The 26,754-nt window shown below is 43.8% G+C and overlaps 1 protein-coding gene across 3 annotated transcripts; it reads left to right on the plus strand.

Annotated features, from left to right (window-relative positions):
• The first annotated feature begins 652 nt into the window (after positions 1-652).
• LOC135506791 (NACHT, LRR and PYD domains-containing protein 3-like) lies at positions 653-25,407 on the plus strand. 3 transcript variants are annotated; one of them, XM_064926169.1, is made up of 16 exons: positions 653-902; positions 1,092-1,149; positions 4,642-4,746; positions 5,551-5,664; positions 6,171-6,284; positions 6,820-6,933; positions 9,452-9,893; positions 10,321-10,537; positions 10,716-12,486; positions 12,687-12,848; positions 12,974-13,147; positions 13,266-13,439; positions 19,983-20,156; positions 20,323-20,496; positions 20,611-20,657; positions 22,238-25,407. In XM_064926169.1, the coding sequence occupies exons 3-16, from the start codon at positions 4,670-4,672 to the stop codon at positions 22,762-22,764; spliced, it is 4,281 nt and encodes a 1,426-aa protein (XP_064782241.1). In that variant the 5' UTR covers positions 653-902; positions 1,092-1,149; positions 4,642-4,669; the 3' UTR covers positions 22,765-25,407. The 3 variants fall into 3 exon arrangements, with proteins under 3 accessions (XP_064782241.1, XP_064782242.1, XP_064782240.1); XM_064926170.1 differs by lacking the exon at positions 1,092-1,149; XM_064926168.1 differs by lacking the exon at positions 653-902 and having other exon boundaries at positions 911-1,149.
• Positions 25,408-26,754: the final 1,347 nt, after the last annotated feature.

The raw sequence follows: 26,754 nt of genomic DNA on the forward strand, positions 1-26,754 counted from the left end.
TCTCTCTTTCTTTCTCTCTCTCGGAGGACCTGAGCCCTAGGACCATGCCCCAGGACTACCTGACATGATGACTCCTTGTAGTCCCCAGTCCACCTGGCCGTGCTGCTGCTCCAGTTTCAACTGTTCTGCCTTATTATTATTCGACCATGCTGGTCATTAATGAATATTTGAACATCTTGGCCATGTTCTGTTATAATCTCCATCCGGCACAGCCAGAAGAGGACTGGCCACCCCACATAGCCTGGTTCCTCTCTAGGTTTCTTCCTAGGTTTTGGCCTTTCTAGGGAGTTTTTCCTAGCCACCGTGCTTCTACACCTGCATTGCTGGCTGTTTGGGGTTTTTGGCTGGGTTTCTGTACAGCAATTTGAGATATCAGCTGATGTACGAAGGGCTATATAAATAAATTTGATTTGATAATAAGTTATTTTCAGAGTGAGTATAATTGCACTTAAATTGTTTCTTTTTTGTATTTTATTTATATTTGTTGTATGTTTGAGCATTGTTAATACCTGTGTTTGGTTTGCTAGACATGTTTGATGTAGCAGTGTAAGTTGATTTTTGTATTATGAATAATAAATAAAAATATATATATTTTTTTTAAATAGCTACTTTCCATGCTGAGGAGTTGGCAACACCGTTTGCAACCCTACTTGCAATGGGTACTGGTGCTCGAAGTCCCGTCCTCCCACGTTCCCATTGAGCATGTTTAGGGATCAGATCTGTTTTATTTTTTTACATAAAAGTTGTTTGATTTAGTTTATTATTATTATTTGATAGTTTGTTAGTTGTTTTGGTGTTTTGTTCCTTTTTTGGGAATATTGTTTGCATCCCGCACAGTAGGTGGCAGAATGCAAATTAAATTGTGCGATCGCTAATATAACAGAAGAACTACAATAACTACAGTAAGTACGGTAATGTATGGTCCTGAATCATAATTCAAAGGTAACGCGTAGCATATTCACCACTTGAATAATGTGATTTGAATGATGATTTCCACCTTTTAATCGGTTGATTGTAGTGTAATCGGGTTCGGGTTTCTGCAACAAATACTTTTTTGTTGAAATCGAAAGTAAATCTTTTGAATGACACAGCGGATCTGACTGCTAAGCTACCAGGCTGAGGACATTTTGCTGGGTGTTGGCTTCTAAGGTTAGTGTTGTTGTTTTTTAAATTTGATTTAATGGTGTGTATGGTTGTTAAATAATTGCCATAGCCTACTGTGGTGGTAGACCAATATATTGTACTTTTAGCTGATTTTTAGAGTGTCTGGCCTTGTTGTGGCCTATAGGTTTGCATTCATTAAAATAGTTTTGCTTTTCAGCTATATGTATGTTGCAGACAATGTTGTAGTAATCGGTCTCGAGACGACAATTTGCGTGTCTCGGTCTTGTCTCGTTGTCGGACACAGTCGTACTGGGTCTCAGCCAGTGATGTCGGAGAGTGCACCTTTTGTAAAACACAAGGGGACAGTGGTGTAGTGGATGCTATGCGCAGGTATACGCCTTATACCTACTTTTTTCAGTGGGCATTGCGTATACTCATTTCTTAATCCCCACTGATGTATATCAAAGTCGTTTAGTGGAGGTATATGAATGATTAATTATGTAGTACAATAGTGAAATCGTGCACAAAGTAGCCTACACAATCGCAAAACACGTGAAATATATTCACATGCGCGCCGTACACATTGTCCAGTTTCAGGGGAATATCATCTGCATTCAGCAAGAGCGCGCAGGTATGGGATCAATATCATGCCAAATGTATTGTGAACTGACAGCATGCTTTTTGTATTCGTGTATCATGATCTGTACGAATAAGTACCAATCCACAAATGTAAATCACCAATCCGCATATCTCTCCTATGTGCAAATCTTTATGGAAGTCATTTTACTTACGGCCCTTGGAAATGACCTGCATATCTGCAGTTATAAAACAATTCTAATGCAATATATCGATTTACAAATACAAATCAAACGGTGTTTGTTTGTGGATAGTGAATTGCATTTGTGGATAGTGATTTACATTTGTGGATTGGTACTTATAGATCACTACCTTACAAGTTGTACTTTATAATACGTGTTTCACTACTTATTTACTATGTACGTGAGTGATAAGTCACGACTGATGTTGACTGATTTCCTTATATGAATTGTAACTCAGTAAAATCTCTGACATTTTTGCATGTTGCATTTATATTTTTGTTCAGTGTACATAATATTAAATTGTCTTTATACTGTATTTCACTCAATTTTAGGTCCCACAGGCTGTCCCAACAGATAATGACATGCAATTGAATTCTGACAGTGTAAAAGTCCCCTAGTTGAATCTAAAATGTTATATTCTGTACTGATTTGAAGAGAAACAAGTTATTACTGTGCTTGATAAGATTAAAGACTCTCTCAGGGGACCCTATTTTCATTTTAGGGGAACCCATGTGGGTCCTGGACCCTAGGTTTGGGAACCACTGTACCCACTATACTACTAACCTCTCTCCCTGCTTGCTTCAATGCTTCCTCTCTCTGTGTATCTATTTGCCTCCTCCATTGCAGCCTGATTCACCACCGTCTGTCTCACTAGTCTCTATAAAGAAAAGGTATTTTGTTATGAGAACTTATAGTAGCCCATCTTTTGATTATAGCTAGCTTAATTCCAGTCAACTGCTCCTGCTGAGGTCAGGCTCTGTTCAACGTTAGCTGCTAATGTCATCCTTCTAGCCACCTAGTTATAGCTAGCTACCTGGCTAATAGCCAGAGTCCTGAGGTAACTAGCTAGCTAGACATCTGACTGAAATATCAGCGACTATTTACCAGTTGTACACTCATTTTCCAAGAGTCACGGGGGTTTGGGGGATGTCTACTGACACAGCAAGAGTCGAGGGATGTTAAATTAATTCCCACTGACAGTGTCATTGTAGGTCTGGGCTGAGGTACACTACATGACCAAAAGTGTGTGGACACCTGCTTTTCGAACATCTCATCCCAAAATCATGGGCCTTAATATGGAGTTGGTCCCCCCCCTTTTGCTGCTATAACAGCCTCCATTCTTCTGAGAAGGCTTTCCATTAGTTGGAACATTGCTGCGGGGAATTGCTTCCATTCAGCCACAAGAGCATTAGTGAGGTCGGGCACTGATGTGGGGCAATTTTACCTGGTTCGCAGTCGGCGTTCCAATTCATCCCAAAGGTGTTCGATGGGGTTGAGGACAGGGCTCTGTGCAGGCCTGTCAAGTTCTTCCACACCGATCTTGACAAACCATTTCTGTAAGGACCTCACTTTGTGCACAGGGGCATTGTCATCCTGAAACAGGAAAGGGCCTTCCCCAAACTGTTGCCAAAAAGTTGGAAGCACAGAATCGTCTAGAATGTCATTGTATGCTCTAGCGTAATGATGTCCCTTCACTTGAATTAAGGGGCCTAGCCCAAACCATGAAAAACAGCCCCAGACCATTATTCCTCATCCACCAAACTTTACAGTTGGCACTATGCACTCCGTAAGGTAGCGTTCTCCTGGCATCCGCCAAACCCCGATTAGTCTATCGGACTGCCAGATGGTGAAGTGTGAGTCATCACTCCAGAGAAGGCGTTTCCAGTGCTCCAGAGTCCAATGGCGGTGAGCTTTACACCACTCCAGCTGACGCTTGGTATTGCTCATGGTGATCTTAGACTTGTGTGCGGCTGCTCTGCCATGGAAACCCATTTCATCAAGCTCCCGACTAATACTTCTTGTGCTGACCTTGCTTCCAGAGGCAGTTTGGAACTCGGTAGTGAGTGTTGCAACCGAGGACAGATGATTTTTACATGCTTCAGCACTCAGCGGCCCCGTTCTGCACTCGGCGGTCCCGTTCGGTCCCGCTTGTGGGGCCTGCTACTTCGCGGCTGAGCTCGTTGCCCCTAGGTGTTTCCACTTCACAATAACAGCACTGACAGTTGACCGGAATACCTGTTCTAGGTACCCAGCTCGTCTCTGTCTGAACTACGTTCACTGCTTCTGCATACGAGATGTTACACTCACTTCTCACCTGCTGCACTTCCACCTGTCTTTTCATCACTGCACAACTCTGATATGCCACACTATGGGCTCCCCCAAAGTTACAGCACTTTAACTGGAGCCCATCTCCACATTCCTCATATGCATGTTCTCCCCCACACCACTCCTCTTGCCTGTGCACACCGTGACCAAACCTTTCACAATTATAGCAACGCAGTGGTTTCTGAACATAAGCTCGCACATAGTAACTCATATGCCCAATCCTAACTTTTCCTGGCAGTACCAGACCCTCAATGTTTAGTCGCACTGACAGGCTATCCACCTTCTTCCCATCTTATGTCATCTGGAGGTGCTTTGCTTCATTAAGAGAGCATTCCCTTCAAGTGGTCCTTTATTTATTTAATGTTAACTATTTCTGGAACTCCATTGGCTCACTGCCGTCCGGTTTTATCCGGCATGCTACTGTCAACCACACGTTTACATACCTGCTTGAGTTTGAGCACCTTTTTGATGCTGTTTAGCATTGATATACACCACCAACAACAAACTTCCATCGCAAAGAACTTAATCGGCTGTATGGCCAACAGCCGGCGCTTATGGAAAGCACTGTTGTTCATTGTTGGTTGATAAGTGTATTTCCCGTTGATCTGTTCAGTCTGTAGGTGTGACCCACTGCCTCTAAAATGAGTCTCTCTGGGGAGAGAGAGGAGGAGACCGCTGCCTCTAAAATGAGCCTCCCTCAAGACATCATTTCTGAGAGGTAAAACGTTCATTCTGAAATATACATTTTCTTTTATGTAATTAAAAAAAAAACGTACATACTTACACGTACAAAGACAACATACAGACGCACACAAACATCAATGACTTCACACCTGCTCAGACCCACCTGTTCTCACCCCTATCTTCAATACCTGCATTACTGTCCGCCACAAGTCCTCAAATTGCACCATTTTGTTTCTCTCCGTCACCCACACCCTTTCAATATTTAGATAATGAAGCATGTGATTTTTCCATTGTATACGGAAAATAAGTATACGTATATAAGTATACGTTTTTTCAAGATGATTGACGAGAAGAGTATCCTCCAACCCATCGGGTAGCTCACTGCACCCTCATATTTTGGGACGGCAAGTAGCCTAGTGGTTAGAGCGTTGGATTAGTAACCGAAAGGTTGCAAGATCGAATCGCTGAGCTGCCTATAGAATTTGTGAAATGTGTCTGATATATTCCACATGTTAATTTTTGCAGGATTAAGTGTACATTTTCATTAACTCATTTCGTATATTGTGTTCCAACATTCCCTCCATTTTGTGCCAATATCAGTTATTTTTAAGTCTTGTTCCAATAGTTTATATTATTTAACTAAGAGGTTGTCAGTTGGATATGCTCTCTGCAAGGTTTTGTATAGCTTACATACCTATCATATGAACATCCTTTTCTGACTAAAATAGGATTCCCTCAAGATTGCTCCAATGTCCAAAAGATGTATACATTCTGAGTTACAGTTATGCAACTGTTGAAACATAGTTGTTGAGGTGATCTGTTTCCCTGTTTTGTTTAGTGTCCAGCATCACCGAGCAGAGTCACCTACACCCAGCCTGTTATCAATGAGGAGTGACCACTCAATGTTTCTTCCACCTACTTTCAACCAGGAAACACAAACCGCTGACAAAGGGTATGATAAGATATAAGCTACACTTGGGTAGACGATGTGTAATTGATGAAGCTTGGGTAGAGGATGGGTAATTGATGAAGCTTGGGTAGAGGATGGGTAATTGATGAAGCTTGGGTAGAGGATGGGTAATTGATGAAGCTTGGGTAGAGGATGGGTAATTGATGAAGCTTGGGTAGAGGATGGGTAATTGATGAAGCTTGGGTAGAGGATGGGTAATTGATGAAGCTTGGGTAGAGGATAGGTAATTGATGAAGCTTGGGTAGAGGATGGGTAATTGATGAAGCTTGGGTAGACGATGGGTATTTAACTAAGAGGTTGTCAGTTGGATATGCTCTCTGCAAGGTTTTGTATAGCTTACATACCTATCATATGAACATCCTTTTCTGACTAAAATAGGATTCCCTCAAGATTGCTCCAATGTCCAAAAGATGTATACATTCTGAGTTACAGTTATGCAACTGTTGAAACATAGTTGTTGAGGTGATCTGTTTCCCTGTTTTGTTTAGTGTCCAGCATCACCGAGCAGAGTCACCTACACCCAGCCTGTTATCAATGAGGAGTGACCACTCAATGTTTCTTCCACCTACTTTCAACCAGGAAACACAAACCGCTGACAAAGGGTATGATAAGATATAAGCTACACTTGGGTAGACGATGTGTAATTGATGAAGCTTGGGTAGAGGATGGGTAATTGATGAAGCTTGGGTAGAGGATGGGTAATTGATGAAGCTTGGGTAGAGGATGGGTAATTGATGAAGCTTGGGTAGAGGATGGGTAATTGATGAAGCTTGGGTAGAGGATGGGTAATTGATGAAGCTTGGGTAGAGGATGGGTAATTGATGAAGCTTGGGTAGAGGATGGGTAATTGATGAAGCTTGGGTAGAGGATAGGTAATTGATGAAGCTTGGGTAGAGGATGGGTAATTGATGAAGCTTGGGTAGACGATGGGTATTTAACTAAGAGGTTGTCAGTTGGATATGCTCTCTGCAAGGTTTTGTATAGCTTACATACCTATCATATGAACATCCTTTTCTGACTAAAATAGGATTCCCTCAAGATTGCTCCAATGTCCAAAAGATGTATACATTCTGAGTTACAATTATGCAACTGTTGAAACATAGTTGTTGAGGTGATCTGTTTCCCTGTTTTGTTTAGTGTCCAGCATCACCGAGCAGAGTCACCTACACCCAGCCTGTTATCAATGAGGAGTGACCACTCAATGTTTCTTCCACCTACTTTCAACCAGGAAACACAAACCGCTGACAAAGGGTATGACAAGATATAAGCTACACTTGGGTAGACGATGTGTAATTGATGAAGCTTGGGTAGAGGATGGGTAATTGATGAAGCTTGGGTAGAGGATGTGTAATTGATGAAGCTTGGGTAGAGGATGGGTAATTGATGAAGCTTGGGTAGAGGATGGGTAATTGATGAAGCTTGGGTAGAGGATGGGTAATTGATGAAGCTTGGGTAGAGGATGGGTAATTGATGAAGCTTGGGTAGAGGATGGGTAATTGATGAAGCTTGGGTAGAGGATGGGTAATTGATGAAGCTTGGGTAGAGGATGGGTAATTGATGAAGCTTGGGTAGAGGATGGGTAATTGATGAAGCTTGGGTAGACGATGGGTAATTGATGAAGCTTGGGTAGATGATGGGTAATTGATGAAGCTTGGGTAGAGGATGGGTAATTGATGAAGATTGGGTAGAGGATGGGTAATTGATGAAGCTTGGGTAGAGGATGGGTAATTGGTGAAGCTTGGGTAGAGGATGGGTAATTGATGAAGCTTGGGTAGACGATGGGTAATTGATGAAGCTTGGGTAGATGATGGGTAATTGATGAAGCTTGGGTAGAGGATGGGTAATTGATGAAGCTTGGGTAGAGGATGGGTAATTGATGAAGCTTGGGTAGAGGATGGGTAATTGATGAAGCTTGGGTAGAGGATGGGTAATTGATGAAGCTTGGGTAGAGGATGGGTAATTGATGAAGCTTGGGTAGAGGATGGGTAATTGATGAAGCTTGGGTAGACGATGGGTAATTGATGAAGCTTGGGTAGAGGATGGGTAATTGATGAAGCTTGGGTAGAGGATGGGTAATTGATGAAGCTTGGGTAGAGGATGGGTAATTGATGAAGCTTGGGTAGACGATGGGTAATTGATGAAGCTTGGGTAGAGGATGGGTAATTGATGATGCTTGGGTAGAGGATGGGTAATTGATGAAGCTTGGGTAGACGATGGGTAATTGATGAAGCTTGGGTAGACGATGGGTAATTGATGAAGCTTGGGTAGAGGATGGGTAATTGATGAAGCTTGGATAGAGGATGGGTAACTGATGAAGCTTGGGTAGAGGATGGGTAATTGATGAAGCTTGGGTAGAGGATGGGTAATTGATGAAGCTTGGGTAGAGGATGGGTAATTGATGAAGCTTGGGTAGACGATGGGTAATTGATGAAGCTTGGGTAGACGATGGGTAATTGATGAAGCTTTGGTAGACGATGGGTAATTGATGAAGCTTGGGTAGAGGATGGGTAATTGATGAAGCTTGGGTAGAGGATGGGTAATTGATGAAGCTTGGATAGAGGATGGGTAACTGATGAAGCTTGGGTAGAGGATGGGTAATTGATGAAGCTTGGGTAGAGGATGGGTAATTGGTGAAGCTTGGGTAGAGGATGGGTAATTGATGAAGCTTGGGTAGACGATGGGTAATTGATGAAGCTTGGGTAGATGATGGGTAATTGATGAAGCTTGGGTAGAGGATGGGTAATTGATGAAGCTTGGGTAGAGGATGGGTAATTGATGAAGCTTGGGTAGAGGATGGGTAATTGATGAAGCTTGGGTAGAGGATGGGTAATTGATGAAGCTTGGGTAGAGGATGGGTAATTGATGAAGCTTGGGTAGAGGATGGGTAATTGATGAAGCTTGGGTAGAGGATGGGTAATTGATGAAGCTTGGGTAGAGGATGGGTAATTGATGAAGCTTGGGTAGAGGATGGGTAATTGATGAAGCTTGGGTAGAGGATGGGTAATTGATGAAGCTTGGGTAGACGATGGGTAATTGATGAAGCTTGGGTAGAGGATGGGTAATTGATGACGCTTGGGTAGAGGATGGGTAATTGATGAAGCTTGGGTAGACGATGGGTAATTGATGAAGCTTGGGTAGACGATGGGTAATTGATGAAGCTTGGGTAGAGGATGGGTAATTGATGAAGCTTGGGTAGAGGATGGGTAATTGATGAAGCTTGGGTAGAGGATGGGTAACTGATGAAGCTTGGGTAGAGGATGGGTAATTGATGAAGCTTGGGTAGAGGATGGGTAATTGATGAAGCTTGGGTAGACGATGGGTAATTGATGAAGCTTGGGTAGACGATGGGTAATTGATGAAGCTTGGGTAGAGGATGGGTAATTGATGAAGCTTGGGTAGAGGATGGGTAATTGATGAAGCTTGGGTAGACAATGGGTAATTGATGAAGCTTGGGTAGAGGATGGGTAATTGATGAAGCTTGGGTAGAGGATGGGTAATTGATGAAGCTTGGGTAGAGGATGGGTAATTGATGAAGCTTGTTTATTGCAACTCACTGTATGGTCGTAAGAAATGCCTAATAAAAACACTATTTTTGAGAGGTAAACATCAACATGCATCTCATGACTTGTCAGGACACAAATAAAGTGAATATGACAATGCATTGCAATAACACTCAACGTATGGCTCATTTATGCCTTGTGATTCATTTGCATTGAACAAGCAGGTTGAGAAAGACATATAAACTGTTCTTCCTTCCTCATCTCTTTAGTGGGCTAACAATAGACCTGTGTGCCCTGTGTGAAAGAGGGCCAAAGGATCAAGTATCCATTCCCTGTGGACACAGTTACTGCAAGCAGTGCATAAATGTCTTGGTCTCACAAAAACCTCTCCAACATCAACACTCCGAGTCAAGTCACCACTACGCTGGACCTGGAGATGTGGCCTGTGATCTCTGCACTGAGAAAAAGCTCAAAGCTGTGAGGTCCTGTCTGATCTGCACTGCCTCCTATTGTGAGAGCCACATAAGGCAGCATTACATAGTAGCAGCACTGCGAAAACACACCCTGGTGGAGGTGACAGGAAACCTGGAGCAGAAACTCTGCCAGCTGCACCACAAAGCTCTGAAAGTCTTCTGTAAGACCGACCAGATACTCGTCTGTAATGTATGTGCCGTGGAGGACCACAGAGGCCACAGAAAATGCTACATAGAGGTAAGAAATGATGTTCTGTATCTAATTCTTACTAGAGGAACACAACATTGAATAACCATTCCACTGGGAAAAAATGTTGAATCAACGTTGTTTCCATGTCATTTGAACACCCCAAAAAGAAATGTGACGACGTTGAGACAACATGGAAAACTGACTGGATTTGAAAAGTCATCAACGTAGCATTTCGGCTTTTTTTTCACCCAAATTTTAACCTCAGTCCAATGACATGTTGAGGTGTTTTGTAAAATTCACGTTAGTTGACCACTCAACCTAATGTAAATCAAAACTAGACGTAGAACTGACGTCTGTGCCCAGTGGGATCTAGCCTTGTAGGCTGAACAACTTTTAAATCTTTCTCTTATCTTGCAGTCTTGTTTATATATTGACAGCTTTTTCACCAGATTGCTTTCTTCTGCCTTTTTCGTAGAACCCCATGTTGTTGGACACTTCATCTCTACTTGGTCAGTCACTGAAAAACATGAGTGATTTGAATCTCTTCAAAAATCATCTGATCCATTGTTACCCAGAGTGCTTTGAGACCCAGCTGGACAATGAAGATGTCCGAGATTTGGTTGAGAAGATGCTGGAGAGTTTTGGAACAGAGGGTGCCTTGAAGATCACACTGAACTTTCTAGACATAAGAAGTAAGACTGCATTTCAGACAAAGGATCAAAGGGGGTTACAACCACCATCTCTTACACTTCAACCTCCATTTATCGAAATCACTTCTAATGAGCAGTGTCTTGATAATCTAGTTTCACTTTTGAACTACTGTATCTTCTTGTTTTGTGGTAACTAATATCAATCATATTCTTTTCCTAGATAAAACTCTTTGGAAAGCCAGAGAAATTAAAACTAAACTGGGGCAGAAGTTTCAACAAATATTTCAAGGAATTGGACACCATGGAAAGCAAACTCTCTTAAATGATATATACACAGAGCTCTACATCACAGAAGGTGGAAGTGGAGAGGTCAATAATGAACATGAGGTGAGACATATCGAGGCGGTTTCTAAGGAACAAACCACACAAAAGACCGCAATCAAATGCAACAACATCTTCAAAAGGTTACCTGGACAAAGAAAACCTATCAGGACTGTGCTGACCAAAGGAATCGCTGGCATTGGAAAAACAGTTTCTGTGCAGAAGTTCATCCTTGACTGGGCAGAGGGAAAAGCAAATCAAGATATTCATTTCATATTTCCTCTTCCTTTCCGTGATCTTAACCTGAAAAAGGGTCAATATAGTCTGATGCAACTTCTGCAATACTACTGCCCAGATCTAAAAGATATTGACAGCATTCAGTGTGGTGAAATCAAAACTCTTTTCATTTTTGACGGTCTGGATGAGTGTCGACATCCTCTAAATTTCCAGAACAATGAGGACCTGTATGACATCACAGAGCCAACCTCAGTGGATGTGCTGCTGACAAACCTCATCAAAGGGAATCTGCTTCCCTCTTCTCATCTCTGGATAACCACACGACCAGCAGCAGCCAATCAGATACCCTTTGAGTGTGTTCACCAGGTGACCGAAGTAAAAGGTTTCAGTGACCCGCAGAAGGAGGAGTACTTCAGGAAGATAATCGGTGATGAGGACCTGGCCGGCAGAATCATCACACAGATGAAGACATCAAAAAGCCTCTACATCATGTGCCACATGCCAGTCTTCTGTTGGATATCAGCCACTGTCCTTGAAACAATGCTAAAAGAAACAAAGAATGTCGAAGTCCCCAAATCTCTGACACAGATGAACACCCACTTCCTGCTCATCCAAACCAGTGTGAAAAACAAAAAGTACAACAAAGCCACAGAGAAAAACCCTAAGAAACTGTCTCAGTCAGACAAAGGCATGATCCTGAAACTAGGAAAGCTGGCTTTCCAACAGTTGCAGAAGGGTAACCTTATCTTCTATGAGGAAGACCTGACAGAGTGTGGCGTCGATGTCACAGAGGCATCAGAGTACTCAGCCTTGTGTACAGAAATGTTTAAAGACAAATGTGGGCTATACGAAGACAAGGTCTTCAGCTTTGTGCATCTGAGCATTCAAGAGTTTCTGGCAGCAGTATATGCTTTAGAGTCATGGCTGGGGAAGTCTGAAAATGTGTTTGATGAATCATTCAAGTGTGACAAGTTGTCTGACTTACACATGAGTGCAGTGGACAAAGCCTTGCAGAGTAAGAATGGACACCTGGACCTGTTCCTTCGATTTCTTCTGGGCCTCTCACTGGAGTCCAATCAGAATCTCTTAAAAGGCCTTCTGACAAGGAGAGGAGGTCAAACACCGAGCATTGAGGAAACATTCAAGTACCTTTCAGACAAGATTAAGATGGAATCCTCACCAGAAAGGATCATCAACTTGTTCCACTGTCTGAATGAACTTGGGGATAACTCTGTAGTTGAAGAGATCCAGACCTCCCTGCGATCAGGAACTCTTTCAGAAACAAAGCTACAACCTCACCAATGTTCAGCCTTGGCCTTTGTGTTACTGATGTCAGAGGGGGTGCTGGATGAGTTTGACCTGAAGACATATAACACATCAGTGGAAGGTCGTCTGAGGTTGCTGCCGGTAGTGAAAACCTGCAAGAAAGCATCGTAAGTTGTGTTGTATAATGAGATGCCGGACACCCGACATTAAACTCAGAAAATATAGGTGTTGATTGACCATCATCTGAGCTACTCTACACATTGCATTTGTTTGAAGTAAGAGACTCATTTTTCATTGTGTTTATGCATGTCATATTATTATTATTATTAAGGTTTTGAATATCTAAAAGTGTAATACATCTCTTTAGACTGGCTGGCTGTGACCTCACATATCCATCCTGTTGGACTTTGGCCTCAGCCCTGCGGACACCAAACTGCCCCCTGACAGAGCTAGACCTCAGCTACAATGACCTGGGAGACAGAGGAGTGAAGCTGCTATTCAGTCCACTCCACAACATACAGACACTTATGTGAGCATCCTGTGTGTGTGTGTGTGTGTGTGTGTGTGTGTGTGTGTGTGTGTGTGTGTGTGTGTGTGTGTGTGTGTGCGTGCGTGCGTGCGTAATGTTCAAGTGTGTCCTCCTTTCCACTACAGTCTAGGTCCATGTGGTCTGACAAAGGGTTGCTGTTCATATCTGGCCTCAGTCTTGAGTGCACCCAACTCACAACTGAAACAACTGGAGCTGAGATACAACAACCTGCAGGACTCGGGAGTTACACTGCTGTGTGCTGGACTGAAGGATCCAAACTGCAAACTGCAGACACTAGGGTACGTGTGTGTGTGCGCGCTGCATGCACATGTTTGTTTATGTTCATGTACTATTGTGTGTGCGTGTGTGTGTGAGTAAGATCGTGTTAGCTATACAATGTTCCTCTACTCCCTCCAGCCTAAGTCAGTGTGGTCTGACAGAGGGTTGCTGTTCAGATCTGGCCTCAGTCCTGAGTGCACCCAACTCACAACTGAAACAACTGGAGCTGAGAGACAACGACCTGCAGGACTCAGGAGTTACACTGCTTTCTGACGGTCTGGTGGATCCAAACTGTAAACTACAGAAACTAGGGTAAGTGTGTGTGTGTGTGTGTGTGTGTGTTAGGGCTAGTGTTGCACAGTTTACCAAACGTAGGTGCTTTTTCAATACTTAACATGAAAAATGGTTATGTTCTTACTTTCCTCCGGCCTGCCCCACTTAGCCTGCACTGTGCTGCATCATGTTAGCACCCCACTTAGCCTGCACTGTGCTGCATCATGTTAGCACCCCACTTAGCCTGCACTGGGCTGCATCATGTTAGCACCCCACTTAGCCTGCACTGTGCTGCATCATGTTAGCCCCCCACTTAACCTGCACTGTGCTGCATCATGTTAGCACCCCACTTAGCCTGCACTGTGCTGCATCATGTTAGCACCCCACTTAGCCTGCACTGTGCTGCATCATGTTAGCACCCCACTTAGCCTGCACTGTGCTGCATCATGTTAGCACCCCACTTAGCCTGCACTGTGCTGCATCATGTTAGCACCCCACTTAGCCTGCACTGTGCTGCATCATGTTAGCACCCCACTTAGCCTGCACTGTGCTGCATCATGTTAGCCTGCACCCATCATGTTAGCACCCCACTTAGCCTGCACTGTGCTGCATCATGTTAGCACCCCACTTAGCCAGCACTGGGCTGCATCATGTTAGCACCCCACTTAGCCTGTACTGTGCTGCATCATGTTAGCACCCCACTTAGCCTGCACTGTGCTGCATCATGTTAGCACCCCACTTAGCCTGCACTGTGCTGCATCATGTTAGCACCCCACTTAGCCTGTACTGTGCTGCATCATGTTAGCACCCCACTTAACCTGCACTGTGCTGCATCATGTTAGCACCCCACTTAGCCAGCACTGGGCTGCATCATGTTAGCACCCCACTTAGCCTGTACTGTGCTGCATCATGTTAGCACCCCACTTAACCTGCACTGTGCTGCATCATGTTAGCACCCCACTTAGCCTGCACTGTGCTGCATCATGTTAGCACCCCACTTAACCTGTACTGTGCTGCATCATGTTAGCACCCCACTTAGCCAGCACTGGGCTGCATCATGTTAGCACCCCACTTAGCCAGCACTGTGCTGCATCATGTTAGCACCCCACCTGTACTGTGCTGCATCATGTTAGCACCCCACTTAGCCTGTACTGTGCTGCATCATGTTAGCACCCCACTTAACCTGTACTGTGCTGCATCATGTTAGCACCCCACTTAGCCTGCACTGTGCTGCATCATGTTAGCACCCCACTTAGCCTGCACAGTGCTGCATCATGTTTGCTCCCCACTTAGCGTGAACTGGGCTGCATCATGTTAGCTCCCCACTTAGCCTGCACTGTGCTGCATCATGTTGGCTCCCCACTTAGCCAGCACTGGGCTGCATCAAGTTGGCTCCCCACTTAGCCAGCACTGTGCTGCATTATGTTAGCTCCCCACTTAGCCAGCACTGGGCTGCATCATGTTAGCTCCCCACTTAGCCAGCACTGGGCTGCATCATGTTAGCTCCCCATAACGTGCACTGGGCTGCATCAAGTTAGCTCCCCACTTAGCCTGCACTGTGCTGCATCATGTTAGCCTCCCACTTAGCCAGCACTGGGCTACATCATGTTAGCTCCCCACTTAGCCAGCACTGGGTCTGCATCATGTTAGCTCCCCACTTAGCCAGCACTGGGCTGCATCATGTTAGCTCCCCACTTAGCCAGCACTGGGTCTGCATCATGTTAGCTACCCACTTAACCTGCACTGGGCTGCATCATGTTAGCTACCCACTTAACCTGCACTGGGCTGCATCATGTTAGCTACCCACTTAACCTGCACTGGGCTGCATCATGTTAGCTACCCACTTAACCTGCACTGGGCTGCATCATGTTAGCTACCCCTTAACCTGCACTGGGCTGCATCATGTTAGCTCCCCACTTAGCCAGCACTGGGCTGCATCATGTTAGCAGGCCACTTAACCAGCACTGTGCTGCATCATGTTAGCTACCCACTTAGCCAGCACTGGTCTGCATCATGTTAGCTCCCCACTTAGCCAGCACTGGGCTGCATAATGTTAGCTCCCCACTTAGCCAGCGCTGGGCTGCATCATGTTAGCTCCCCACTTAGCCAGCTCTGGGTCTGCATCATGTTAGCTACCCACTTAACATGCACTGGGCTGCATCATGTTAGCTACCCACTTAACCTGCACTGGGCTGCATCATGTTAGCTCCCCACTTAGCCAGCACTGGGCTGCATCATGTTAGCTCCCCACTTAGCCAGCGCTGGGCTGCATCATGTTAGCTCCCCACTTAGCCAGCTCTGGGTCTGCATCATGTTAGCTACCCACTTAACCTGCACTGGGCTGCATCATGTTAGCTACCCACTTAGCCTGCACTGTGCTGCATCATGTTAGCTCCCCACTTAGCCAGCACTGGGCTGCATCATGTTAGCTCCCCACTTAGCCAGCGCTGGGCTGCATCATGTTAGCTCCCCACTTAGCCAGCTCTGGGTCTGCATCATGTTAGCTACCCACTTAACCTGCACTGGGCTGCATCATGTTAGCTCCCCACTTAGCCAGCACTGGGCTGCATCATGTTAGCTCCCCACTTAGCCAGCACTGGGCTGCATCATGTTAGCTCCCCACTTAGCCAGCGCTGGGCTGCATCATGTTAGCTCCCCACTTAGCCAGCTCTGGGTCTGCATCATGTTAGCTACCCACTTAACCTGCACTGGGCTGCATCATGTTAGCTACCCACTTAGCCAGCACTGGGCTGCATCATGTTAGCTCCCCACTTAGCCAGCTCTGGGTCTGCATCATGTTAGCTACCCACTTAACCTGCACTGGGCTGCATCATGTTAGCTCCCCACTTAGCCTGCACTGTGCTGCATCATGTTAGCCCCCCACTTAGCCAGCACTGGGCTACATCATGTTAGCTCCCCACTTAGCCAGCACTGGGTCTGCATCATGTTAGCTCCCCACTTAGCCAGCACTGGGCTGCATCATGTTAGCTCCCCACTTAGCCAGCACTGGGTCTGCATCATGTTAGCTACCCACTTAACCTGCACTGGGCTGCATCATGTTAGCTACCCACTTAACCTGCACTGGGCTGCATCATGTTAGCTACCCACTTAACCTGCACTGGGCTGCATCATGTTAGCTACCCACTTAACCTGCACTGGGCTGCATCATGTTAGCTACCCCCTTAACCTGCACTGGGCTGCATCATGTTAGCTCCCCACTTAGCCAGCACTGGGCTGCATCATGTTAGCAGGCCACTTAACCAGCACTGTGCTGCATCATGTTAGCTACCCACTTAGCCAGCACTGGTCTGCATCATGTTAGCTCCCCACTTAGCCAGCACTGGGCTGCATAATGTTAGCTCCCCACTTAGCCAGCGCTGGGCTGCATCATGTTAGCTCCCCACTTAGCCAGCTCTGGGTCTGCATCATGTTAGCTACCCACTTAACCTGCACTGGGCTGCATCATGTTAGCTACCCACTTAACCTGCACTGGGCTGCATCATGTTAGCTCCCCACTTAGCCAGCACTGGGCTGCATCATGTTAGCTCCCCACTTAGCCAGCACTGGGCTGCATCATGTTAGCTCCCCACTTAGCCAGCACTGGGCTGCATCATGTTAGCTCCCCACTTAGCCAGCACTGGGCTGCATCATGTTAGCTACCCACTTAGCCAGCACTGGGCTGCATCATGTTAGCTCCCCACTTAGCCAGCACTGGGCTGCATCATGTTAGCTCCCCACTTAACCAGCACTGGGCTGCATCATGTTAGCTCCCCATTCATGCTGCTCAGAAAACACACTTGCATATTTTAACACGTCATTGAAACTATTCTTCACCAGAGATGTGGACTCGAATCACGTCACTTGGACTCAAATGCTACTCGAGTCGCAAATTTTGCAACTTGAGACTTGACTTGGTAAAACGAGCAAACATTTGCCACTGGACTTCGACTTGAGCATCTATTATGCGTGACTTAACTTTGACTTCATCTGAATGACAATGTAGGCCTGTTTGACCTTCATATCGGAGTGCTGCAGATTCTGTGCGTTCTGTTCTGTGCCTTGACCAATCAGGTTCACTGAAATCACAGGTCCTGCAGGCTGGACACAAAGCAAGTCTTCTAGCAAAGCGCAAAGCGTGTGCCCCTCTCCACTGTCATCCGGGATTCATTTAGCAAACTTGATAACACATCACAGACACAAGAAAGAACTCTTCACAGAAATGTTGCAGCATTCTACACCTGACCCATATGGGAATGTGTTTTTCTTCAGCTGCAGGCTACAGCTCCCTGTCCCTTCTTGCGCTCCGGCCGGGGTAAACGCAGTGGGAATGTTATGTTTATAGCCTGTTTATAGCCCATTTATCTGTGTTAGGAGAAAATGTGAACGAGATCAAATTTGGTTTAGTCTATATTCAAACTTGGGCTGGCTAGGCCTCCTTGACTTTTTCAATCCAAAAATTGTTAATTGAAATGAATCAAACACAATACTGATTACATAGACTGTGTGAGTTACTTTTTAATTACATATGCAAATGCTCGGCCCTCTTAGTTCTATTGTCCAACTGCAATGGTTGTCTCCGTGTCTGTGTGAAGGAAACCCCTGTTAGTCAAGTTTTAAAATATAATTCATATGAACAAGTACAAGGTTGCTGCAGTTTGACATCGTCCCTAGGGCCAGAGGTTTTTACAGATTTTTTTTTTTTAAACCATGTGACCTGATTAGAAAATCTCTGGTCCCACTCCCAACATTGCCCATAGAGAAAAAAATAAAAACGTTTTTACAACTGATGAATCACTCAATCAAAGCCAAAATTCGGGTATCAGGACAACACTAGTTAGGGCTGCGCAATTAATCTAATTCACATCAAAATTGCAATACTGACATGTGCAATATCCATATCGCAATATTTTGAAACAGCTGCATGTAACGTCCATTTTTATAGTTTACTCTGTTTGTCGTCTCTCTCTCCCTCTCGCATCATGCAGCTGCATCCCACACACATAAAGCCTCCTCCCCACTTTTAGATATGTTTGCATGCTGTTCTGTTAATTCAAATGCAGTCAACCGATTGCTCCAAACAAGAACGATGCTGCTTTAAAAAACTGCTTCATACATTTCTGTGATTTAATTTTTTTGCAGAAGTGTAACGATGTATTCTATATCGCAATTACATTTTCTGGCCATGTCATGCAGTCCAAGTGTGTTTCTTTTGCTCTTTTTGTCTATATATATAGATATATATATATACACACACACACACACACACACACACACACACACACACACACACACACACACACACACACAGTCGGGATGTATTCAGACCCTTTCCCTTTTTCCACATTTTATTATGTTACAGCCTTATTCTAAAATGGATTAAATAGATGTTTCCCCCTCATCAATCTACACACAACACCCCATAATGACAAGGCACAAACTGGATTTTATACATTTTTGCAAATGTATTACAAATAAAAAAACTAAATATTCAGACCCTTTACTCAGTACTTTGTTGAGGCACGTTTGGCAGCGATTACAGTCTCGAGACTTTGGTATGACACTACAAGCTTGGCACACCTGTATTTGGAGAGTTTCTCCCATTCTTCTCTTCTCTGTGCCAGGTTTCCTCCAGACGTGACGCTTGGCATTCAGGCCAAAAAGTTCACTCTTGGTTTCATCAGACCAGAGCATTTTGTTTATCATGGTCTGAGAATCCTTTAGGTACCTTTTGGCAAACTCCAAGCGGACTGTCATGTGCTTTTTACTGAGGAGTGGCTTCTGTCTGGCCACTCTACCATAAAGGCCTGAAGTGCTGAGAGATGGTTGTCCCTCTGGAAGGTTTTCCCATCTCCACAGAGGAACTCTGGCGCTCTGTCAGAGTGACCATCGGGTTCTTGGTCACCTCCCTGACCAAGGCCCTTCTCCCCCGATTGCTCAGTTTGGCCGCTCAGCTCTTAAAAAAGTCTTGGTGGTTCCAAACTTCTTCTATTTAAGAATAATGGAGGCCATTGTGTTCTTGGGGACCTTCAATGCTGCAGAAATGTTTTGGTACCCTTCCCCAGATCTGTGCCTTGACACAATACTGTCTCTGAGCTCTACGGACAATTCCTTCGACCTTGTGGCTTGGTTTTTGTTCTGATATGCACTGTCAACTGTGGGACCTTATATAGACAGGTATGTGCCTTTCCAAATCATGTCCAATTAATTGAATTTACCACAGGTGGACTCCAATCATAGAAACAACACAAGGATGATCAATGGAAACAGGATGCACCTGAGCTGAATTTCAATTCTCATAGCAAAGGGTCTGAATACTTATGGAAATAAAGTGTTCATGTTTTTGCTACATTTGCAAACTTTTCTGGAAAAAAACAACAGTTTTTGCTTTGTCATTATGAGGTATTGTGTGTAGATTGAGGATTTTTTTTTTCAATCCATTGTAGAATAAGGCTGTTAATGTAACAAAATGTGGATAAAGGGAAGGGGTCTGAGTACATTCCGAATGCAACGTGTGTGTGTGTGTGTTTATCTGTAATTATCATGAATCCATCCTCAATATACTCTTGTGAACCCATGCTGCAGCCTAAGTCAGTGTGGTCTGACAGAGGGTTGCTGTTCATATCTGGCCTCAGTCCTGAGTGCACCCAACTCACAACTGAAACAACTGGAGCTGAGAGACAACGACCTGCAGGACTCAGGAGTTACACTGCTTTCTGATAGCCTGGCGGATCCAAACTGTGGACTTCAGACACTAGGGTACGTACAGCTGTTTAAAGAAGAACAATGTTATGAATTATTTCTGTTGTCATTATTGTCTGTCAAAGTCTGGTTTTGTTTGTGTCATGGACAAACGTATACTGTAGATGCCACGTGGTAGATCATTACACCAACCTAGACAGCTGTTGTGTCTGTCCCTCTGTAGACTGTCTGGCTGTGAAGTCACAGGGGAGGGCTGTGCTGCTCTGGCTTCTGCTCTGAGGTCAAACCCCTCCCACCTGAGAGAGCTGGACCTGAGCTACAATCACCCAGGAGACTCTGCAGGGGGACTGCTTTCAGCTGGTAAAGGGGATCCCACATGCAAACTGACGAAGCTGAAGTAAGAAAACAATTCTGCAGACAGTAAGACCTGGTAGTGTGATGAGCTTTTCTATCACGAGTGCGCATGTGTGTTCCTTGTTACGTAATCACTGTGTTGTTGTTTTTACTACAGTGTGAATCACGGTGCAGAGTGCAGGCTGGTATCCGGGCTGAGAAAATGTAAGTAATGTAATCAACTGCATCTTCAGAACTACAGATGTAGTAACTAATGCATACTTCCACGTACAAAATAACTGTCAGGACCCGGTTACGAACCTGGGTCTCCGGAGTGAGAAACAGTCACTTAACCAACTGAGCCACAAATAGTCAGCAGAACCCAGAAGATGAGGCAGACACAGCAGTACTTAAGACGGTGTATTTAATAAAGTAAAAAGGAGAAGTCCTTCAATACAAAAATGGCAAATCCAAAAGGTGGTAGGAATAGCACAAAAAAGCCTCAAGAGATACTCAAAAACAAAAACAGAATTCCACAAGAGCATCCACCGGAATCGACAAGAATACACAGAACACTAGGGCTGGGTGCTAACATACAAACACAGAGCACAGAACTGAGGGAAACTAAGGGTTTAAATACAATCAGGGGAAACGAGGCACAGGTGCAAATAATAATGGGGAACAAGGGAAAAAACATAAGGTCAAAAAGCACAATGGGGGCATCTAGTGACCAAAACCCGGAACAACCCTGGCCAAATCCTGACAATAACATTATATACGATTTTGTTTTTTCGGCGTTGAACAAACAATTGACCTATTTTTTCATATCCCATTCAGTATGCCTTACCAGTGTAAGAGATCTTAATTGAAGGGGCAATGTGCAGTTCAAACGACAGCAAGGTGGTAACCCCACCACCGTTTTTGGTAAACAGCTGAGGGATGAGGCTGGAGAAATTGAATCACTTTCAAACTCATAGAGCCGTGGGTGCAAGGACTGACAATCAATGAGATCAAAGTTATAGTTTTAACCATGTTTTGAGGCTATAAAGTGTTTGTTCACAAACATTGGAGTAAAACAAGCTTATATTTTGGGTTCTGATGGGGTATGACCATTGAACTAAGCTCACAAGTCATTTATTAGTTATATTCGTCAAGAATCAATGGATATATAATATACACTGAGTATACCAAACATTAGGAACACTTTCCTAATATTGAGTTGGCCAACATACACAATCCATGTCCCAAGGCTTAAAAATCCTTCTTTAATCTGTCTCCTCCCCTTCATCTACACTGATTTGAAGTGGGTTTAACAGGTGACATCAATAAGGGATCATAGCTTTCAGCTGGATTCACCTGGTCAGTCTGTCGTGGAAAGAGTAGGTGTTCTTAATGTTTTGTGTCCTCGGTGTATATCGCTAACTTAAAAGTCCAAAGATGTATGTAGCAACTGCAGATTGCCCCTTTAACCATACCAGTGTTATACATGCAGTAGAACCTCAAATAACTCTGGTTCTGGATTTACCTCAAACCCTGTAGTAAAACATAGCTCTCGCGATCATTGGGGGTAATAAAAAAAAACTGATTGTCAAAAACGATGCAAAGTTTCCAGCCAGTAGGTGTTTGCCTGCTCTCCGTGTTACTGCAAAAAAATAAATCCTTTTTTTATATACTTCTGATTACATCATTGAGAGTAATTCACTTAGTTTGACTACAGAACATAGAAAATGACTCGTTTCACTTATGTCGACACTGGTAGGGTGCTGGAGATAATGAATATGATCACGTGTCCCCATTGTCTACAGATGCCTGTCAGCTCTCCATGGACCCAAACACAGCAAACGCACACCTGTTACTCTCTGAGGAGAACAGGAAGGTGACACGGGTGGACAAGGAGCAGCATTACGAAGACCATCCAGACAGATTTAAATGGCATCCCCAAGTTCTCTGCAGAGAAGGCCTATCTGGATCTCGATATTACTGGGAGGTGATGTGGGATTGTGGAGAGCCTGACATTGGAGTGACTTATAAAGGAATGAGTCGGATGGGATGGGGGTCTGACAGTTGGATTGGACAAAATACCAAGTCCTGGAGTTTGAACTGCGCTGGTGAAGGTTACTATTACTTTTACAATGCGGGAGGCAATATCACATTCTTCCGTGGTCCTGTTTTGCACAGAGTTGGTGTGTATCTTGACTGGCCAGCTGGTACTTTGTCCTTCTATAGTGTGTCCTTTGGTAAACAGAAACACCTTCACACATTCTACACCACATTCACTGAACCCCTCTATCCTGGGTTTTGGATATACCCACACTCTTCCTTGTCTACATAAGTAGGGGTGCTGCAGCTGTCCCTGAAAAATGTCAATAATTTTACAAAAATGTACAGTGTATAAATACAAATGTTTTCCCCTAAATTATATTACTCCTGTCTGAACAGACCAACAGACTCATTAAAAATACTAAACCAGAGAGCAAAAATTAGAGAATTAATAGCATCTAGAGCTGGATTTTATCATAAACACTTCCAGTCAGGAAGGCTGCAGCACATGCAGCAAATGTAGAACAGCTTGTTATGGGGCGGCAGGTAGCCTAGTGGTCAGAGCGTTGGGCCAGTAACCGAAATGTTACTAGATCAAATCCCTGAGCTGACAAGGTAAAAATCTGTCCTTCTGCCCCTGAACAAGGCAGTTAACCCACTGTTCCTAGGTGGTCAATTGTAAATAAGAATTTGTTCTTAACTGACTTGTGTTAGAATTGCGTCAATTCGAATCTGGTATCAGGATAAATATGACAATGAGTCACCGATTGTATACTATGTATTTTTTATTAGCTAAGCAATAAGTGGTAAATGCAATTTTCGTATATACGGGCTCAGTCCCACCTCGCAGGGCAAAACAGAGAACTGACAAGACGTATGTAAAACAGTATTCTTTATACTGTGATAGACAGTTCCAACCCGTCTGTTGGCCTATCACAGTAGAGACTGGGCGTGGTTTAAACTTGTCCAGACTATTGCAGGTGCTCAGGCGGGTCCCCGCCTCTTGGCGCTTCTGTTGATAGATGTAACTTGCTTGTGAAGAACATCCAGGTTCTCATGCTTCATACCGTTATCTCGCACCTGGCTCCTGTTATCTAACAAAAGACCGCTTGTTCGCGCAACACCCCTCTCTGAATGTGCCCCCCTCCCAACTCATTGAACAGTTCCTGTCTTCATGCTTCTCTGTATTTTTCCATCATGAGAAAGTCCCATGGCCCTGATACTTTTAACCATGTTTCAAGTCAGCTATGTTGCATAACACATACATACATCCACACAAGCCAACAGCAGATCATATTCAATCATATATATGGTAATGGGCTATAGTGCATAACACAGAAACCTCATAATTGCCTAGTTAAATAAAGGTCATAAAAAAAGGACGTTGTGGTCATGTTGTCAATGGGAACTGCCATCTATGGATTGTAATTCTATGGTTGGTTGCGGCTGTCAGTTTGCCTTAAACACATTTTTAAATACAATAGCGACAAAAAAATATAGAAGACTAATCTGTAGAAGCTACAAAACAGCTTTTGAGCTATTTCTGAAGGAACAGCAATGTTTTTCAAAGTAGCTTATCTTGAGATAAGCTATCGGGGGTCGCCTGACTATAAAATTGCACTTTGTTCATAGAACCGGGGTTACCTGAGTAACCTCCTGTAGTCACAAAATATGTTATTTATTTTTTTGTTCCTAAATGTGGATCTAACTTAACGGTTTAAGCTACAAAACATTATGACCCCATCACTGAAAGCTAATACTCTCAGGCACACATATACACACACAAAGGTATGTGGACACCCCTACAAATTTTGTGATTTGGCTATTTTAGCCACACCCGTTGCTGACAGGTGTATACAATCATGCACAGCCATACAATCTTCATAGACAAACATTGGCAGTAGAATGGCCTTACTGAAGAGCTCAGTGACTTTCAACGTGGCACCGTCTTAGGATGCCAAACGAGTCAGTTCGTCAAATTTCTGCACTGCTTGAGTTGTCCAGGTCAGCTGTAAGTGCTGTTATTTTGAAGGCGAAATGTCGAGGAGCAACAATGGCGCAGGCATAAGGTGGTAGGCCACACAAGCTCACAGAATAGGACCGCTGAGTGATGAAGTGCCTAGCTCGTAAAAATTGTCTGTCCTCGGTTGCAGCACTCACTACCAAGATCCAAACTGCCTCTGGAAGCAATGTCATCACAAGAACTGTTCGTTGGGAACTTCATGGAATGGGTTCCATTGCCGAACAGCCACGCACACAAGCCTAAGATCACCATGCGCAATGCCAAGCATCGGCTGGTGTGCTGTAAAGCTCGCGGCCTTTGGACTCTGGATCAGTGGAAATGCCTTCTCTGGAGTGATAAATCACACTTCACAATCTGGCAGTCCGATGGATGAATCTGGGTTTGGCGGATGCCAGGAGAACGCTACCTGCCCTAATGCATAGTACCAACTGTACAGTTTGGTGGAGGAGGAATAATGGTCTGGAGCTGTTTTTCATGGTTTGGGCTGGACAGTCCCATAGCAATACATTGTCATTATGGGGTAGTGTGTGTAGATTCATTCATTTCATCCATTTTAGAATAAGGCTGTATAGTAACAAAGTGGGAAAAGTGAAGGGGTCTGAATACTTTCCGAATGCACCAGGGTGGCTACTTTGAAGAATCTCAAATATAAAATATATTTGGATTTGTTGAAACTTTTTTGGTTACTACATGATTCCATGTGTGTTATTTCATAGTCTTCACTATTATTCTACAATGTAAAAAAATAAAGAAAAACCTTGAGTAGGTGTTCTAAAGCTTTTAACCGGTTGTGTGTGTGTGTATGTTTGGAAATATATATATAAATTGCATGTCTGTGCATGATTGTATACACCTGTCAGCAACGGGTGTGGCTAAAATAGCCAAATTACAAAATTTGTAGGGGTGTCCACATACCTTTGTGTGTGTATATGTGTGCCTGAGAGTATTAGCTTTCAGTGATGGGGTCATAATGTTTTGTAGCTTTAACCGTTAAGTTAGATCCACATTTAGGAATAAAAAAATAAAATATATATATGTGTACAAAACAAAGTAACACCTGCTCTTTCCATGAAATAGACTGACCAGATGAATCCAGGTGTAAGCTATGATCCCTTATTGATGTCACTTGTTAAATCCTCTTCAACCAGAGTAGATTAAGTGGAGAAAACCGTTTATAGAAGGATGTCTAAGCCTTGAGACAATTGAGACGTGGATTGTGTACGTGCCATGCAGAAGGTGAAAGCTGGTGCAACCATATTAGGAAGGTGCAGTCAGTGTATATATTCCTCTTAATATTGTACAATCTGTATGTTTGTTCATTGGCCTGGGCTATTGGTTTGCATTCAAGTCCAGGTTGTTTTTATTGCTCTGTTTCACTGTCAGAGTAGCCACTCATTTCAGTCAAGCTTTTTTATCATGTAAATTACATATAATTGCTTTTTTTTTTTTTCGCTGATTTTTTTGTGTGTGGAAATTCTATTAAAAAAAACTCTGCTCAACTGTATGCCACTATGCAAATGTGATTATAGATGCATAGAATGCTTTTTCTCCCCACACCCCCCTTGAGTTGTTTTATTCCCATTATTATAAATCATTCCATGCATTTTATAATGCGATTTATAGGGGATTTCAACTCAAGCTATGCTTGTCTACCCAGACTCATTCATGTTTGCAAGAAAAAGTTGTCTATCCTTTCTTTTGTGAAAAAGATCAAAACCGATTTTGTACGATATCGGGCCTGTTCATTACCATGTTCCTTCCCTGACTTTAGCGTCGAGGACCTGGCATTATGATATTAAAAGGTGGCATAGTTCGGCAAGGTTATAATTCAAACCCCCAACGTAACAAATAAATGCACAAATAAGAATACTCTTATGAAAATATACTATCCAAAGAGCTTGAAAAACAAGTGAAACAGCTTTGATGTTGGTGAAAATGTTGACATGTTAAAGTAGCAACACATTTTCAAGTTAATAACACATGCCTTATAAATGAAAGTTGTGGTAAAGTGTTATCGGATAGGATAAGTATTCTTGGTAGTATAATTATGTGTTAATATGGTCTGTACCTCAGAAGCAGTGGAGGCTGGTGCGAGGAGCTATAGGAGGAAGGGCTCATTAATGGCTGGAGTAGATTAAATGAAACGGTATCAAACACAAAACTATGGAAACCACCTTTTGACTCTGCTCCATGTATTCCATTCCAGCCATTACAATGAGCCCGTCCTCCTATAGCTCCTCCCACCAGCCTCCATATATA

Source organism: Oncorhynchus masou, chromosome 20 (assembly GCF_036934945.1).
Source record: "Oncorhynchus masou masou isolate Uvic2021 chromosome 20, UVic_Omas_1.1, whole genome shotgun sequence".
In the NCBI taxonomy this organism is placed as follows: domain Eukaryota; kingdom Metazoa; phylum Chordata; class Actinopteri; order Salmoniformes; family Salmonidae; genus Oncorhynchus; species Oncorhynchus masou.